Source organism: Octopus sinensis, linkage group LG18, assembly GCF_006345805.1.
Source record: "Octopus sinensis linkage group LG18, ASM634580v1, whole genome shotgun sequence".
Taxonomy (NCBI): Eukaryota; Metazoa; Mollusca; class Cephalopoda; order Octopoda; family Octopodidae; genus Octopus; species Octopus sinensis.
Window position 1 is genome coordinate 20,971,692 of NC_043014.1, and position 12,500 is coordinate 20,984,191.

The 12,500-nt window shown below is 34.3% G+C and overlaps 1 protein-coding gene across 1 annotated transcript in view; it reads right to left on the reverse strand.

Moving 5' to 3' along the window:
- Positions 1–8,778, reverse strand: part of LOC115221661 — a 55,093-nt gene extending 46,315 nt beyond the window's left edge. The window contains exons 1-2 of the mRNA XM_029791861.2: positions 8,648–8,778; positions 3,111–4,344 (exon numbers count right to left, since the gene is read on the reverse strand). Coding sequence (XP_029647721.1) covers positions 3,111–4,321 — 1,211 coding nt within the window. The 5' untranslated portion in view covers positions 4,322–4,344; positions 8,648–8,778. The remainder of the gene's footprint in view (positions 1–3,110; positions 4,345–8,647) is intronic.
- Positions 8,779–12,500: the final 3,722 nt, after the last annotated feature.

Below are 12,500 nucleotides of genomic sequence, written 5' to 3' on the forward strand. Positions count from 1 at the left end.
AATGAAAAGATGGACCTGACAGCTAACGTCCAAACAACTGAGGCCACCTGTCAATAGCACACAAGACCAGCCTCTTTCTCCCCATTACTTTCTCAGAGCAACAGCAACAGTCAACCACACCCTACCACTTCAAGTACCTCGGCAGCATAATTCTCAATGATTGAATTCTAATCAAGAAAATTCTAAACTGCTACAAACAGGCTTCTGTAATTTTCTGAAAGCTCGGAAGAGTTTTCTTTTTAAATGATTATGTCATCCTCCATACCAAGTTTCTCGTCCAATGGACAGCATGTGTTTCTGCTTTCCAATATGAGCGTAAGATATAGACCATATACAGCCGTTACATAAAGGCTTTCGAGACCTTTAATGTCCAGTGTCTGTAGAAGATCCTTTCATTCTTATGATGACTAGTGATTGCACACAGAATCTATCAACTAATTAAAAACCACCCCACCCCACAGGAGCATCTAATCTGCTCTGATTCAATTGAAATCGCTTGGACAGATTGTGCGCTTTTCTGGTTTACGTCTCCTTCTTCGGATCGTTGACGACCACCACACCATGGTCATCATGCAGCTGGAGAGCCAAAGAACAGGTTCAAAAATAAATCAAACTAGGCTTCAGCGACCACACTTGTAGAGGAGGATTAAGATATGGAGGAGAAATCCATTCAACACTTCCAGATGAGCCAAGGAAAAATGTTATGCACGCAGATTAATACCTAACTTCTTCAACCAACCGTTAGAGTGTCCCATCTATAATCGAAGTTGCACATTGGGGTGTGTGGTCATCAAAAGAATTCACGAATGAATTTGATGGACAGCCGCAAGTCGTAAGCAAGTGTATGTATGTGTGCGCGCGCGCGTGTGCATGTGCAGATGTGTATAAGTGTGCGTGTGTATATGTGTGCAAGTGTGTGAGCGTGCATCAATGTGTGTGCGTGTAAGTGTGTTGTTAATGTTCTTGTATAACCCTAGGTCAGTCCTAGAACAGACCAATGAATAAATATAATCTAAACGTGACCATCAACGTCTTTTCCAAATATATATTATCCAGTGTAACCTCTTTTATCTATGACAGTTGGACGTGAATTGAGGAAGACTTACCTGTTATTTCTGCTAGTTGGTGAAACTACCCCCAAAGAGGCTCCTTCTGTATGTGTGTGTATGTGTGTTTGTGTGTGTGCGTGTGTGAGAGAGAAAGAAAGAGAGAGTATTTTTAGAGCAAGATTATTTACAAGGCCTCTGTTCTCTCTGTAGAGTAAAAAAGCTGGTACTACTTCGAACTGTATTGTCTGTTTTAATGCATTTGTTGAGAGGAAATTGCTTGTGACCGACTAGGGTGGAACCCAACAGAAGGTTTACCTCGCTTCTGTCCTATTAATTGCTATTACTGCTAAAGGAACTGGGGTTCAATAATGGTGGATTAGACTATGCAGAACTCAAACAGATTAGCTTTGAGTTTATATTACGTAAGTATTCGTGTGTGTGCGTGTGTGTGTGTGTGTCTGTGTGTGTGTGTGTCTGTGTGTCTGTGTGTGCGTGCGCGCGCGCGCGTGTGTACGTGTGTGTGTTACTGTAGATGCAAAACAACACCACACACTCACCTTCCGAGTTTCAGTTTCCATACAGTGTGTGCGATTCTTTGTTTACTCATCTACTGTACACTTCGTATTTTCTTTTAATATATTTTAATTAATATGTTATACAGCGCAGAATTGTACTGCATTTATTAATTTATTAATTTTTAAGCGTGAAAATGCTTATTTTACCACAGAAATAATTTAAATCTCCCCCCTCCCCGCCACAAAAAAAAACAAATACCTATCAGCCACAGGAATCCGCGATATACTGAGGAGTCCGCGATATAAATTTACATATATTAGCCAGAAAAATTCGCGATATACTAACGGCGCGATGGATGAACCGCGATATGGCGAAGGATTACTGTATATATATATATATATATAATGTAGGCGGCCCATTAGCAATTAAAACCTACAGGCAGTTGACGACGCGAGTTGCGCTTAACCCTAGGCACAGTAAGATCCACTGAAGAAAACTGAGATGCAATGCTTGAGAGTTCGAAATCACGTGATATGTGTATATTTGCTTCCTCACTTGTGAGCGTGTCTCACTACAGTACGTAGCTTTCTCGCTTCCTCTCTTTCGTCAACTTATTAAGATAATGCACTTTGTGGCTAACTGAGTCGTTTTTGACTCTTGTTTCTAGCAATGCTGGTACTATTTTGTATCCTTGCTTATATATATATATATATATATATATATTATATATATATATATATATATATATATATACATACATATATATAATATATATACATATACATATATATATATGCATAAGATCATTTATATATATATATATATATATATACATACATATATATAATATATATATATATATATATACATACATATATATAATATATATATATATATGCATAAGATCATTTATATGTATATATATATATATATATATATATATGAATACATGCATGCCAGTATGTAAGTGTATATGTGCGAATGCAATAATATATACGTATGTATTTGTACACATTGTATGCATACACTTTCAAGCATTCATACATACAAATAAACAAACTTACATAGATTCACAAACACAGAATTGTGTACATGTTAGTATATGTTTATATGTATGTGTTTATGTATGTGTGAACGTATCAATGAATGTATGATTGTATATGATTGTATGTGCATGCAAGCAAGGAAGTTAGACAGAGGCAGCGACAGACAAATTGAGAGTGAGTGGGGAGGAAAGAATGAAAGAAAGAAAGATAGAAAGAAAGAAACACAGAAAGAAAGAAAGAAAGAAAGAAATAAAGAAAGAAAAGAAGGAAGAAAGAAAGAAAATTATGAATGGAGGCTTGAACAAACAACAAAAACAAAGGCAAAAAGCATAACAAAAAGCACAATAATAATAAAAGAGATATGAGAACGAAAATGGAGGAATAGAAAGTGACAGATAAAGAGAGGAAAAGAGAAACAAAGCTAGGGAGAGAGGGAGTGAGATAAGCTACACCTATCAAAGTGCTATTATCAAAAGAGTATTTAAGGAGTATAACTTACTGTAATACAACATTTCTCTGGTTGAATATATTGGCACTTAACATCCAAGATGCAGTGCAATCACAGGTTAAATTTGTCATTGACAAACGTAAAACTTGGCTCCAGTTTAACATATCCCTGGGCAGTCTGTTAGCCGCAATGTCAATAATAGACGCTAATTTTAGTGATTTATTTGAAAGCGAAAATGCCAAGGCATCAATATGGTGTAATTTTGGGTTGTTATTTAAATAGAGACTTTGCAACGCTGTAAAACCACTCTTCTTTGCAGTAATGTATTGTAACAATGGACAGTTGTTGAGTCGTAAGGTTCTGAGGTTCTTTTTTAAAACCGGCGATAAGAAATCAACATCCAGTTTCTCTAAATGGCTGTTGGAGAGATCCAGGTAACGCAAATTTGGACCGGCGAAATTGGAACAAGGCAGCGATCGGAGGTGGTTACCGGCCAAATTCAAATGGTATAAATTATGTATGCGACTCAACGATGCACAGTGTAGTTTGGTCACGTGATTTCCGTTCAACAACAGTGTATTAATACGTGCAAAACAGAACAGTGACGGCGATATCTCTGTCAGAGAATTATGGCTTAAATCAAGCTTTTTTAAGCGGATAATATTTGCAAAAGACAGTGCGTGAAGTTTAGAGATATTATTATGAGATAAGTTCAAAACGGTGCACTTATCAAGGTTTGCCAAAGCAGAGGGTTCGACTACGCTAATGTGGCAATAGGAAAAATCGATTTCATAATGCAACCTCGAGAAATACGACACTATAAATACATTGTTTTTAATGATATATAAAGGGTTTCCCTTCAAAATTAGACGCTCCAGACTCTCCAATTTTTCGAACGTTTTCACCGTCAAACTGGTACCGGTGATTTTGTTATATGATAAATCAAGCGTTTTCAGTTGTTTGGTGTGTTCAAATGCCAGTGTTTCGATTGTAGTAATGTGGTTGTGAGAGAGATTGAGATAAATTAGTTTTGGATAGTCGATCTTACTGATTGCAACGATGCGGTTGTGGTCAAGATAGATGTGTGTAGTGTTTCTGGGTAAATCAATCGGCAACAGCAGGTGATCTCTTGCAGTTCCATTGAAAATTACCGAGACACTCGACTCGGATCCAGTGAAAGTAGATATGAAGACCAGCAAGAGAAACGTGAAGCATGTTGATCCAAATTGGGTGCACCAAAGTTGCGTCATCAGAGCAGACATGTTGTATCAGAGACGTTCTGGTTCTGTCAAAAATAAAGTACAGATAGTAATTGCAACGGCAAAATTTCCCACATATATATGTTCGTATACACACACACAGACACACAAAGACACATACACAAACACATACACACATACACACACACACATACACACACACACACCACACACACACACACACACACACATATGTATGTATGTATGTATATATATATATATAATATATATATATATATATATATATATATATATATATATATATATATATATATATATATATATATATATATATATATAGTAGACTTACTACCAGCGTTGCCCGGTTAAAGTATTCACGGAATTATTTACCAGTTTGTAGAATACATGTATATATATTTAACCTAACTTCTGGACTTATTTAATTGAAACTATACAAACAATAGTAATTAATTTACATGAGCAGAAGCTTTTTTAAAACAATTTTGATCCCGAAAATCACCTGTTATTTTTGTTTTAAAGTGAGAGGAGAAAGTGAAAGATGTATGAACGTGTATATGAAATGGACGTGTGTGCGTGAGAGAGAGAGAGAGAGAGAAAGTGCCACTTACACATACATGAGAAGACACACGTTCGCTTACTCACTCACTCACACTCTCTCTCTCTCTCTCTCTCACACACACATGCTCACGTACGTCCAAAAAAGATGTACGCATATGTATACAACACATCCCTACTCTCTCTTTCTCTTTCTTCCTCTCTCTATTTCTTTCTCTTTCTCTCTCTCTCTCTCTCTTTCACGCACACACATTCATTTCATATACAGGTACATGCATCTTTCACTTTCTCCTTTCACTTTAAAACAAAAGTAAATAAATAAACCATTTTCACGAAAATTAACGAACACCGGATGATGAAATCACATTCAGTTAAAAATATTTCTAAATGATTTAAATATTGTGTACGTCAAAAAGTCGATGTTTCTTTATTTCTTTGGGAGTGCGAAGACTATGTGTGTGTATATGTCACAGATAGCGGACATGTGTTTGTGTTGATTTACAATCCATGGCATTCATTATATGTGTGTGTATTCTGTATGTGTGTTGACATCACAGAAGCCATGTTTTTTTCGTCAAGAAATAACAAGCAAAAATTGTGTTTAATCGTCTAAATAGAGGTCCAAATGTCATACAAATGTGTACTGCACTGCCGAAGGTAGGTGTGAAAATAAACCTATAAAACAAAATTATGATAAAAATATACTATTTCTGAGATATTTCAGTTATACACAAACATCCCTAGAGTTTTAGTATTATACACACACACACACACAGAGTTATAGTGGTGCAAACAGGAAAAGTAGAACTCAAAATACGAGTATATGTATATTTTTATTAGTATTTAGCGAAAGCAACAGTGTGTATAGATATACATACATACATACATACATATACATGTATATAGGGTACATATGTATATACATATACATGCACACGTATGTGTGTGTGTGTATGTGTGTGTGTGTATGTGTGTGTGTATGTGCACGCGTGATATATACTGTTTAAATATTACTTTTTTTTATTAACGCTTTATTATATTTCCTTATTAATCCTTTACGTTTAGTTTAAAATGACATTTCTAAGACCATGAATGTTTGTAGATATTTTCGGTTATATTTATGCATTTCTCATTGTCGACCTTTTTATAGCGGTCAACAGGAATCATTAGAACGATGTTTCTGATGATATCGTCATTGCTATATTTAAAAGGAAATTGACCTTTAACCCTAAGTTACCTCCGGCAAATCACTAACTATTCTTAGTGTATTACAAGGTTGATGAATTTTTATCATAGTTTTTGGTTCGTATTTCGCTATCAATAAAACTTCCGTTTTAAATCTGATTGTGATGACATCATCAGTAACAGTATCATTATCAATGCTCATTGAGCTGTTATTGGTTGTGCAGTGAATGTAAGCAACAACAATAAAACTATGAAAATAATAATAATAATAATAATAATAATAATAATAATAATAATAATAATAATAATAATAATAATAATAATAATAAATCTAGCGCCACAAATTTTGAATGGATGGGGCAGTTAGTCGATCTCCTCCACACTATTGCTTGAATAGTATTTTATTTTATCGACCCCGAATGAATGAAAGAAAAAGTTGATCTCGGCAGGATTTGAACTAAGAATATAAAATGCCATTTTGCAATTTGTTCGACATGCTAGCGATTTTACCAGCTCGCTGCCCTAATAGTAATGATGATGATAATAATTTTTCTTCTATAGGCACGAGGTCAGAAATTTTGGGGGTAGAAGACTAGTCAAGTACATCGACCCGAGTGCTAAACTGGTACTTATTTCATCGACACCGCAGGGGTTAAATTTGAGCGGAAGAGCTAAGCCCATAACATCGGGCCCAGTGATCAAGTGGTACTTATTTTATCGACCCTGAAAGGGTGAAATAATAACAACATCAACAACAACAACAACAGCAATAATAATAATAATAATAATAATAATAATAATAATAATAATAATAATAATCGTTTCTCTACTTCCTACCAGGTCCCATATGCACAATACAAAAACGTGCTTCAGAAAATGGGTTACAAAATACGTGGAGATATGCATACATTCATCATACATTTCAGAGTGTATGTACACGGGTTTGTTTGTTTGTTTGTCTGTGTGTGTGTGTGTGTGTTTGTGTGTGTGTGTGTGTGTGTGTTTGTGTGTGTGTGTGTGTGTGTGTGTGTGTGTATGTGTGTGTGTGTGTGTGTGTGTGTGTGTGTGTGTGATTGATGGGTAGACGAAATGGAGAAAAATGTAATATAATCTATTGAAATAAGTTAGAAATGTATTAAAATGATAGGTGCAACCTGTCCACACGTGTGAGAAAATTAAACTACCCCACAATTCCCAAATCCTTCCCATTTGATCACTTTTATAAGTTGGATCCTCAGAATGTTCAAGTTTTAACCGAGCCATGAGAAATCGCACCCCTATCTTCAAAGGGTACCTAGAATTCACTACAATAATCCGCTCAAATGACTGTAAATTTTAGATAATCTAGGTAGATGAAACCACATTGAAGACATCGTGCATTTACTAGCTCTTAGTCTAGGCTCATTCATTTTTTATTATTTTTCTACTGTCTTTCTTTTCTTGTGGCCCCAATGGTTTTCCACATTTCTGCCACACGCCATCTCCTTACTGCAAAATGATGATCATGATGATGATCTCTTTTATTTGTCGCAGAGACATCAGATGAGAAGATATTTCAAGAACAGTTAACAGTTTGTGTGAGGATTTACGTAAAAAAATGAGGGGAAGAAAGGGAGAGGAGAGAGATAAAATAAAATGTCCTGATACAGAGGAGTTTCCAGCTGGGTCCACTCAAGGAACCTTGTGCATAATAATACTACTAATATTAATAATAATATTTATATACCGATATACTGCAAGTTAGCGAACCAGTCGTCAATTTTGTAAACCATGCTGCAGCTAATCAGAGTGATGTTATTTTTTACTCTGTCGCTTCTCACTTTTAGAAAACCACGCATTTCGGCCTTGGTTACAGCTTTGGAAAGGCTACCAAGTATATGAACACAGCAGTTGTTTGTTTCCTTGACTTTGCAGAAAAATGTAATATAGTTTAAGCTAAAGTGAATTAGAGTCGGATAATTTTAAATATTATAGAATAGTTCGCAATGGGCGCAGGCGTGGAAGTGTAGTAAGAAGCTTGCTTCCCAAACCATATGGTCCCGGGTTCAGCCCTACTGTGTGACACCGTGGACAAGTGTCTTCTACTAAGGCCTTGGGCCGATTAAAGTCTTGTGAGTGGATTTGGTAGACGGAGGCTGAAAGAAGCCCGTCGTATATACGTATATCTATATATTTGTATGTGTTTTGTGTCTGTGTTTGTCCGCCACCACCACCGTTTGACAGTTGATGCGGATGTAGTTACATCCTCGTAACCTAGCTGTTCGACAAAAGAGATCGAGAGAATAAGTACAAGGTTTAAAAAATAAGTCCTGGGGTTGATTTATTCGACAAAAACTCTTCGAAGTAGTACCCCAGCATGACCGCAGTCTAATGACTGCAACAATTAAAAGAATAATGGCAAATAATGTACACTACTGTAGAATAGTTTAGAATAGCATGGGAAAGGTTAGAACAGTATTGAATAATGTAGAATATTATAGAATGGATTATAGATCAAACGGTACACCGTAAAATAATTTATATCAGTGCAGAGACATTTAGATTTAAATTGTTTAGAAATGTGGAATAGCTTCAAATAGTGTAAAATAATAAAACGTAAATTCTTACCAGGCAGAAAGTTGGTCATATGTTTTTAGGTTGTTGTAACGGATGATCTAATTAATATGTGACGAAGGACTGTTTCTCTTATCACCATCAACATTTTAGACATTGGAATTAGCTTTAAATCATTGTTCTTCTTATCAGCTGGCCGCTAACGCATGCATAGGCACATGTATCAATGTACACTCACATACATACACACATAAACACGCACACAAACAGACATACATAAGTACACATTGTACACATACATACATACATACATACATACATACATACTACATACATACATATAATATATATATATATATTTATATATATATATATAATATATATATATATATATATATATGTATATGTATATATGCATATATCAATATATCTATCTGTATCTGTGTATATTTATATATGTATGTATGTATGTATGTATGTATGTATGTATGTATGTATGTATGTATGTTATGTATGATGTTGTATGTATGTATGTGTGCGTGTAAGTTGTAATGACAACTTATATATATGCATAAAACTTCTCTCTCTCAACACACACACACATAATACATACATACATACATACATACATACATACATACATACATACATACATACATACATACACACACATACACACACACACACACACACATTAATTTCACTCAATTCGATATATCTGATTACTATACATCATTATCACCCATTCCTACTGGGTGAAGCATTAACCTTTGTCCGAAACTATGCAACCATTTCTGCATCTGACATAGACCTAATTTTGGCAGCTAGAAAAACTCTCATCAACTTTAATGTTAATAACTGGACTCGAAACACATCGTCAGACATTTTCCACATAACAATGTGCTCATCTGACTCAGCCCAGATAATAGACCTTGTGGGCTTCTTTCTCCCCTCGCAAATAAATGTCTTCCCAACATTTCCGGTGGTCTCTATAGAGATGATGTACTTTTCGCAACTAAAAATTTATTCCGTCCGGAGATTGAATGCATTAAGAAATCTTTTAATAAAATTCTTTACAAATCATAATTTAACTATTGTATTTGAAATGGATAATAAGGTAACCAACTTCTTGGATGACTCACTTAAGCTTAATACTAAACTTCACTATCCATATGGGAAACACAACTAAACCTTTCAGTACTTAAATACTCTCTCTAATCATCCTAGATCAACCCTCAATAGCACGGTAACGCCCGTTTCTATTAGAATTTCAAATTTATCTGCCAGTGAAGGGATATTCAACACTCATGCTCCACACTATAACCAAACTCTAAAATTAAATGGCTTCAACAATAAGATATTTTGTATCCCCGATACAATACTCAAAATTAAAATTTCCAATCTCTTTACGAGAACTAACTAACAATCTAATATTATGGCCTCCTCTTTAAATAAATCAATTAAACGTATTTTTAAAAAACATTTACGGATATCTCCCAAATAAATAATGTGATATTTAGGAATTATCATAAGTATAAATCTTATAACTCCGACCAACTAAATGAAATCAAATGTTAAAAATTTAGGAAACAAGAAATTATATAGTTCGCCCTACCATTCTCTCTTCAGGTAGATCATTACTGAAACTATTTCAGAAAATTTTGAAAGAAAATTTCCCAAAACATCATAAATACTATCCTATCTTCAACAAGTCTTCTGTGAAACTCTCGTATTCCACCACACCAAGTTTAGGGTCGATTATACCTTCCATTAATAGATCCAAACTTAGACTTAAGAAGTCTACCCAAAATGATACACCAGACCACCCCTACCAGTTGAGGGCGCTCTGAGCTCATTTAAACGGAGGATTAATGCTGAAACAAGAAGAAAACATGTAATTGTCACATCCCGGACTCATGTCCACTTGCTGGATCCTATCTACGCAGAAATGTAGTTTATAAGTACTGTGTAGAGATACCTGCCACACATAGGGTAAAGGTTTACAAAGGAAGTACTACTGATTTTGGGCGTCGCTATAGTGTTCATTTGAATTCTTTTACTAACTTAAAATATAAATTCACAACAAAGCTAGCCTCATACATACACGAAGCCAAAGAATAAACAATATTCATTATCTTGGTCTATAATAAAAGAAGCCCCTCCGTATAATACAGTTACGCGTCTATGTAAATTATGTATTAAAGAATGTATAAGCATTCTTCATCGATGTAACCCTACGTTATTGAATAAGTTCTCGAATGCTATGCACACTTGTAACCATAGATACTATTCAACATTTAAGCATTTTGATCAATCTAGATAGCTTGATCACTAAACTCTACAATTAGCTACATTCCACCTAATATTTATAATCGTATCCCATTCACCTTCTTCTTAGTGAATAATTACTTGCTTATAATCTACCATATTTTCTAAATTTACTTCCCACAATTCTTGCTATAATATTTCCTCTTCCTGCTAACACGTATAGCTCTTTATAAAACCAAACAACCATTTACTCATTATGACAGTATTTGAGATGTGAATCCTTAACTAATAATTCTCCCTGATGAAGGAGGCAGTGTCTAAATTTTGGATAGGAATATCCTTTATTAGAATGGATTACTGTACCTTTGAAACGGCCGTCGGAGTATCACTGCTTGATTCTTGAAATTGGAGTACCACCATCCAATCATTGGAAATTTTACCTTCCATATGGATGCTTAAACATTTCCTTATTCACCTTTCGCGAAGATTTACACTTTATTTTTTACTATTTCTTTATATCTTTTTAACAACGCTCTTAATCTGAAAGTAGGACGATGTCTTCAATATATAAGATGCTAAAATATCTTTATACATCAGTATAGTTTTTCTACCCATATATGCCTATTATATTTTTAGATATTTATGTATCTGTAAATTTTTATTATTTTTTAATATTTCAGTGAGTGATACATTAAATATATTTAATAATTTGCATGCACCGGTTTCATGGCTGTATTATTATTCTAAATTATTGAACCCACTTGAATTCTCCTTATATATATATATAATATATATATATATATATATATATATATATATATATATATATATATATATATATATATATTATATATATATATATATATATATATACATATATATATATATAACGTATCAGATTGTCTACCCGAGCACTTCACACCGCTCTCTATATAATAAACAAAAAAATAACTATATACTGATATATTTATATACATATGTGATCAAATTCAGCGCTGGTCATAAATATTGCTCACTGTATTTTCATAAGTCATTAGTTGGCCCAGGAAGATAATAAAAGATACCACATGGTTCAAAGCGAGTTTCTTAATACATATTTTTCGTAATCAATTAAACTATAATAGTCATTTCGTAATCAATTAAACCATAAGGTGAGTTTGTTGATGGTACTCCAAATTATTGGCGGGTATATCTTGGGCTTTTTAGTTTCTAGATGAATATGGATAAGGACGAGGAGTTTTCTCTAACCCAGTGGTTCTCAACCAATATTTGCCTATGGACCACTTTGATTCCCATTTTACTCAACGAGGATGGGTCCCACTTGACGTTCTATATCTAAAAGCTCCTTTTATAATTTAAGATAAAATATCATTATGAAAATGCTTAAATATTTTGTCTATTGTAGAAATATAACCGGCTTCTGGCACATAGATTTTAACAATGAAATGTTATATGGACTCCCAAAGATGAATATGGACTGCCCAAGACCAATATAGAACCCCAAAGTCAACATTGGACCCCCAAGTTCAATATGGACCCCACCAAAGACCATATGAACCCCGCTTCAGAACCACTGCTCGAAACCTTCACCTGAATAAGTGTAGATATTAGGAATAAAGTTTTTTGAAAATGTTCGCAG